Source organism: Camellia sinensis, chromosome 2, assembly GCF_055761805.1.
Source record: "Camellia sinensis isolate YWXY chromosome 2, ASM5576180v1, whole genome shotgun sequence".
NCBI lineage: Eukaryota > Viridiplantae > Streptophyta > Magnoliopsida > Ericales > Theaceae > Camellia > Camellia sinensis.
Genome location: NC_138962.1, coordinates 208,786,674 through 208,793,914, shown reverse-complemented (window position 1 = coordinate 208,793,914; position 7,241 = coordinate 208,786,674). Strand labels below are relative to the sequence as shown.

At 34.7% G+C, this 7,241-nt stretch overlaps 1 protein-coding gene across 2 annotated transcripts; it reads left to right on the top strand.

The window, feature by feature from the left end:
* Nucleotides 1–276: 276 nt before the first annotated feature.
* Nucleotides 277–6,660, top strand: LOC114273551 (ATPase GET3A). 2 transcript variants are annotated; one of them, XM_082916704.1, is made up of 8 exons: nucleotides 277–803; nucleotides 1,823–1,947; nucleotides 2,502–2,652; nucleotides 3,488–3,603; nucleotides 3,929–4,037; nucleotides 4,952–5,090; nucleotides 5,184–5,299; nucleotides 6,180–6,660. In XM_082916704.1, exons 1-8 carry the CDS (start codon nucleotides 543–545, stop codon nucleotides 6,354–6,356), a joined length of 1,194 nt encoding a protein of 397 aa, XP_082772830.1. In that variant the 5' UTR covers nucleotides 277–542; the 3' UTR covers nucleotides 6,357–6,660. The 2 variants fall into 2 exon arrangements, with proteins under 2 accessions (XP_082772830.1, XP_028071159.1); XM_028215358.2 differs by lacking the exon at nucleotides 3,929–4,037 and having other exon boundaries at nucleotides 3,488–3,598.
* The last annotated feature ends 581 nt before the right edge of the window (nucleotides 6,661–7,241 follow it).

Sequence of the window (7,241 nt, the reverse complement as noted above, 5' to 3'; positions counted from 1 at the left end):
CAACGATTTGAAATGACTTGAATTTTAGACTTCAGTCATTGATTTCTGGTTTATGATTTAACATGATGATGAAGAGAAATACACTGAGTTTAGATTGGTGCAAAATATGTTTAGGTGGAGAAGGGGGTTTACAATATTATAGAATGCTTTTACGAGTGAATATTCCATTAATGTAATTCTATTTCAGAATATAATTATAATAAAAAAAAAGTAAAAATTAAATATTTTTTATGAAAAAAATATATAATATATAAAAAAATAATATAATCCAAATAAAAAATAGTATAACACAAATAAGATTAAAAAAAAAAATGCTACATACACCGTCTCACCTTCTCTCTCAAAAAAAAATTCGAAGTCTCTGTCTCTCTCTCTCTCGCTCTCTCGTGTTTGCAATTGCATCACAAAGGCATACAACGCTCAATCGACTTCGATTCGAACTCTGTCTCAATTCCTCCCCACCCCAAGCTAAAATCTCAATCTCTTTCTCTCTCTACTCACGCTCCCAAATTTCAGAGAGAGAGAGAGAGAGGAGTCCATAGATGGATTCGGATCAGGAATTACCAGAGGGAACGGTACAGAACATACTAGACCAAGATAGTCTCAAGTGGGTTTTCGTTGGGGGCAAAGGTGGTGTTGGCAAGACCACCTGTAGCTCTATCCTCTCGATCCTCCTCTCTAGGGTTCGCCCCTCTGTTCTTATTATCTCCACCGACCCTGCTCACAATCTCAGCGATGCGTTTCAGCAACGCTTCACCAAATCCCCTACTTTGATCAACGGCTTTACCAATTTGTACGCCATGGTATCGCTTTGATTCTCTTGCTTTTGCTTTTTCCGTGGCTTACTTTGGTTCTCTTTTTGTATTAATTTTGTGGGTTTTCAATGTTTTGAATAAATTTTGAGTCTTTGATGAATTGTGGCACTACCCAGTTCGTGATTTAGGTGATTTATTGCATTGTCTTGTGTGTGTTTTGTTGTTCAAGTGGAAATTATTTTCAATTGTTTGAGTAAGTTGTGAGTCCTTGATGAATTGTGGCACTACCCAGTTCATGATTTAGGTGATATACTGCATTGTCTTGTGTGTGTTTTGTTGAAATGGAAAATTTGGTGCTTAATTACTGATTTGATTGTTGTTACATGGGGTTTGTGCAATGTAAAGTTTATTTTTAGTGTATGTTTGGAATGCACAGCTCATTGCGTAATTCCCCATTTTGGTGTCTTCTTGTCGTCTCTCTTCCCTCCTGTATTGGTGCTCATTTGTTGATTTATATTTGTGTGAGCTCAGATATGTGTGTACTAGATATCCATGTGCTTAAATTACCTAAGGTTCACTGATCTGGGTTTCCATTTTTATTTAGAAAGAGGAATAAGATGCAGTCGTATTAACTCAAGCTGTGGATTAGTTGGGTTTACCCAGATACCCGATTATAAAAAAATAAAATAATAAAAAGTTGTGGAGTTCAACCATTCTTTACTCTGTTTATGAATTAGGTTTACCAGGATACCTGATTATAAAAATAAAAATAAAATAAAATAAAAAAGTTTGTGGAATTCCACCATTGTTCACTCTGTTTATGAATTATGTTTACATGACATTCGCTGGATTTATTCCTTACCTAAAGTTGTATCTGAGCCTCTGATTTCTATTTAAGAGAAGATTGGATCACATGGTTGTTATGATTCTTGGCCATGTGATGCTTCATCAAATACCTGATAATTATCCAATTATCTAGACTTTGATTTGACTTGATCTTATGAATTTTGATACTCTGGTTTGATGTCATGTAGCCTAATTTTTTATAGTTTGTTTGGTTCCTATAGGAGGTAGATCCAAACATGGAGAATGAAGAGGCTCTTGGCACAGATGGAATGGATGGTTTTTTGTCCGATCTAGCTAATGCAATTCCTGGAATTGACGAGGCTATGAGCTTTGCGGAGATGCTCAAGTAAGTAACCATGTTTCATTTGATTTGGTAGCTCTATAAACAGCAAATCTCTCAGGTCTCAATCATTTGTTTCATATTTAGATCTGGATTGAATGGGCAGCTAGTTTGTATACAAAAAATTTAATATGTTTGATGATTGTCTTTCTAACTTCTTTTTTTTTTTTTGATAAATATTGTCTTTATAACTTCTTCTTCTTCTTCTTCTTCTTCTTTTTTTGGGGTAATCAACAACGAAAATAGGATGTATTAGAGAACATCCTGAGAGGCACCACCCTTCAATACAATCAAATAACTAGAAAGAAAAAAGAAGCAAGAAAAAGGTGCAAAAATATAACCAAACCCCAAATACTCTAGGTTTGTTGATATTCAATTCTATTCAGATACAAATAATGGTTAGTTTGGTATCAATTGTGCACATACATTATTCCGTTTCCTACGAAACTCTAAAAAAGTTTTTGTGCATGGTTTTCACAATATAAATTGTTCACTTGCATGTTAATAGTCAATCTTTTTTTTTTAATTTGTAATTATAATCCTTTAGCTTTTTGCTGCAGATTAGTCCAAACAATGGATTATTCTGTTATAGTATTTGATACAGCTCCTACTGGACATACTCTACGTCTATTGCAATTTCCATCAACATTGGAGAAGGGGCTTGTCAAAATGATGAGTTTGAAGAATAAATTTGGTGGCTTAATAAGTCAGGTATTGCAAGGTTATAACATATTTGGCTGAAGTACGGTTGTTTTGGTTTTGTTTTGTCTTTTTTTTTTTTTTTTTTCGTTTTTGGTAAGTAAAAATTTATATTAGAAGGCACCAAGGGGTGCCACCCCATATACCTGAAGTGCTGTTGTTTCTTATCTAGTTTTTTTTCCCCCAATTTTAATGATCAGTGTCGATAAACTTGATGTACATTGTGTAGGAAAAAAAGACTTCAGTCTTACACTGAAGGGTGTTTTTTCATTTTTCTTTAGTGGTGTTCTTTGCCAACCTTGAAATACCCATGCAACCAAGGGTTAAAGATCCTTACAAGAACTGGCAATACCAGACTAAATCTCCTTTGTATTTGTTAACTCTCCTATCCCTGCTATGATTTTACCAATGTGGTGATTTGCCTATGAGCATTGGGCATGTTATGAACTACGTCTTCTCAGTTGGAGAAGGATGGACATGCGAGTTAAGGAAAGTTTGACAAGACTGCAAAAAAGGTAGCAATTAGTTGTAGTCAACAAGCCAGTTGTGGCTTAGGGAGGGGGACAACAATACTCACTTTTAGATATGGACACACGGATGACATTGTGGTGCTGCCTGTATTTAGTCAAAATTTGCATTACTTTTGGTACATATGGATCATCTGAGCATATATCAATCTCTATGATTTTTCCTGTGAGATTTGACATTTACTGACGTGTTAAAATTCAATTTTATTAGATGTGCTTTTCTTGTAAACTTCTAACTGTTTTCTTAAGACTACTAATTTTAGCTTTTTGTTTGCAACATGATCGTGCAACTGACTAGATTTAATAACTGTTAATGGTAGATGACTCGTCTTTTCGGTGTTGGTGATGAATTTGGCGAGGATGCAATTCTGGGAAAGCTTGAGGGCATGAAGGAGTTGATTGAGCAAGTAAACATGCAGTTCAAGGATCCAGTAAGGTCTTATATTCAAGTCGTTCTTTGATTAGAATGGATACTGTTATGTTTATCATTTGTTGTTACCTGTTGGATAATGACCACTTCTGGTAAAACCAGAGTATGGATTCTGTGGAAAACCTCTTAAATTTAGCTAATGTGATTTTGATTGTAGATACACAATGTTACAGGGTTATAAATTTGAGTGTTAGTATTTGCTCAAAAACTTGTAAAATAAAAGTGGAAGAAATTTTGATTTAAAGCACCAAATCTGTTGGTTTGTCAAATGCTAATTTATTGTCATAGACCTTTCTATGAGGTACTTACCACAAAGCTCTTTCCCTTTAAGGGTTCTATATTTGGGTGCCACGGCGGATAGAGAGAGGGTCTTCTTGCTCCTACATGCACTTCTTAGGAAGTGCACTTTGCAACCTCTATATGCCCCTACTACTGTCAAGGTGCTCACTTTTGGCAGACCCTTGTGAGCTCAATTTTAGACATGATTGCGAATTGTTTCTCATCTTCAGTCATGTTCTTGTGATATTTATTCCTTTTTTGTTTTTTCCCTTTTTTTAATCTTTCTGTTTCTTTTATTTTATTTTTTTAATTTTTTGAACTATATAACTAGCTTTATGCTTGGGAACCATTTAGATGGTGTAACAACATCAAAGTTGGAGCCTTCAGGGTGTGATTGGCTTTCTGTTTGGGAAGCTTTTTAGCTGACTGCATTATTGTTGGACTTTCATATTGTAGAATATGGAAGTACATAAGTTTGTTAGGAAACCTCGAGGGGTTGGTCTGATAGTCAGGGCTTGGGGCTTGGGGATTGGGGGTGTGTTTCCTCCAAGGTCTCAAGTTCAAAACCTCCTAGGTGCAAACGATCTCTTGGGGCCATGTCCATACAAGGCTTTGCCCTGGCTTTAATCGGGACCCCCGCAAGTGGACAGTGGGATTGGTCCCCCGGATTAGTCAGTCCAAAGGGCCGGACACTGAGTTATCAAAAAACTAATTTATTAGGAAATTTGAAATTAGTAATCATTAATTGCTTAGTTTTTTAGGCAGGAAGATCTATGAGTAATTTTTTAGCTAAATCAACATAAATATCTGGTCTTCTCACTTTTTGCGTTTTTCTTTTGTTTTCATTAAAAATTTGAGCTTATTTAGTGTTGGCTTTTGAAGACATGAGCTGGTAAGTTTTCCTGAATTGTCTTTTGTGACTATATAATTTACAATCCATCATATTATCATCAGAGTGTTCAACATTTCCATTATCTATATTAATGTAATGTTTGTAGGCAGGCAAATATTTAATCTTTCTTATACTCCACAACTTTTATTTTATTTTTTAATCCCCCACGTTTCCTGTTGACAGGACTTGACAACCTTTGTTTGTGTTTGCATTCCAGAGTTCCTCTCTCTCTACGAAACAGAGAGACTGGTGCAGGAACTCACAAAATTTGAGATAGATACTCACAATATCATTATCAACCAAGTGCTCTATGATGAAGAAGGTATATTTACCTTGTTGAAATATGAGTACTTCCTTTGATATCCTCGCTTGAAAAGGGAAGTTAATGTTTCGCCGGTTTTCCTTCTTATTATAGGTGTTGAATCTAAGTTGCTCAAAGCTAGAATGCGGATGCAACAAAAGTACCTCGATCAATTTTACATGTTGTATGATGATTTTCACATTACTAAGCTGCCATTGCTGCCAGAAGAGGTAAACTACAAAGTCAAGATTCTTTAGTCCAATAATGCCACATATACCACATTTGATTTACCATGTGATGTGTCACTACCGTATTGGTGATAAGGTAGGACCTATTCAACCAATACAATTTTGACAAATGAGATGGTAAACCAGATGTGGCTATTGTAGCATTACTCTTCTGTAGTCATACATTGCCCTTCTAAAGTTTATAGTTTTTAATTTAAACATATTGAGTCCGTTATCATTTATAATTTTTAAACTTTTAGTGATAAAATGGATGCAATATGCTTAAGCCTGAGTTTGCCGAGTTTGTTTTGGATAAAAGGGAGGGAAAGAGAAAAAATATAATTTTTTGTGAGTTTGTTTATCATGAAAGTGGTGGAAAGTAGAAGAAAATTAATTTTTTTGTATAACCCATGTTAGCATTTTAACTAAAATTTTAATTTCCTGCAAAAAAAACAAGAAAACACAAGAAAATTTAGATGTATCTATATAAGGAGTTATCTATAACTAAAATCTTGAATTCTCTATCTTTTTCTTGTAAATTTTTTGTCTTAATCACATGCTTGCAAGAAAATATGTTTTCTTTTCTATTTCTTTTCTTTCACTTTCATTTTCTACCAATTTTTCTTTGAGCCTAAATGAAAATTTATACTTGTCAAAAACAAAACAAAAAATTAATAATTTGTGAATTTGTATTGACCACAAACATCGTGAATATTTTAGTTTTGTTATATTGTGAATAAATTACACTTTTTCATGACATACTCGTATATGAATATATAATCTAGGTGCCAAGGGATTCCAAGTCTGTTACCCTTTATAGTTTTAGGAATTTTTTCTGCTTTTTATTTAATAAGCCCTCTAATCACAAATGTGGATTTCATAGGTTTGCGGTGTAGACGCTCTGAAATCATTTTCACGTCATTTTCTGTCACCATATCAACCTTCTGTCAACGAAGACACAGTGGAAGAGGTGGAGAGAAGAGTATCATCGCTGAGGGAACAGTTGACAGAAGCTGAAGCAGAGCTAGAAAGACTAAGAAAAGGAAAGCAAAAAGTCTGATACAAGAAATAAAAGAAAAGGTCCAACTATACCCTGAATGGCCATTGTAGTCTTTTTCTTCCTTGTCCTTTTTATTTTTATTTTTTATACTTTAATATTAATCCCCCCAACAGGTAGGTGTTTTTGTTTCCAATAGACTGCCAGAGAAGTCAATTATTATTTTCTGCTCCTTCTCTGTTTGGAGAGTTGTATTCTCATTCATGAAAACCTTTTGCCTTTTCGTTGAATTTCAGGTAATTGATAATTATCATGTATTTGTTAATATCAAAGTGATGTCACAAATAAATGAAATTTATTGGTCGTACAAGCATGGTCTATTTCAGATGCTTTTTTTAAGTATGAGCAATCGCCGCCTTCAAAATTCAGCAATAACTCTGTCCTGATAAATTTTGACTCAAATATGGAGTAGCAGAACCGTTTTTTCTAATACATAGTAGTACTAAAGACGAGGGCATTATAGGGATTTCAATTGATGAGATCTCTTTCTATATTTATTCAGTGATTGTGTGAGATGGCTTCTTGTTATGTCAAACATCTGTGGAAACAATGGCTGATTTGAGTTTAGAACTTGTAGAAATTCAGCATCTTCCTATGTTGAGATGTGAAGCTAATAATTGTGTATGAATGTTAGCCCAGAATTGTGCTATTGCAGCTGTCTACTTCCCAGGGGCAAAACTATTAAAATGGAACTACTTTTGGTATTTTCGATTGGCCGGACTAGAATGGGATTGGACTAGGGAACATGTGTTTGGGATTCATGGTTGTTTGGTCAGATTGCTAGTCTGGTAGCAGGGTGGCACACAGTGGTTTTAGTTTCGCTCTTGCGGCATCAATATCTGTTGATTTTGGTCCAACCTTGCCTTGGAAAATACAGCTATATTCATA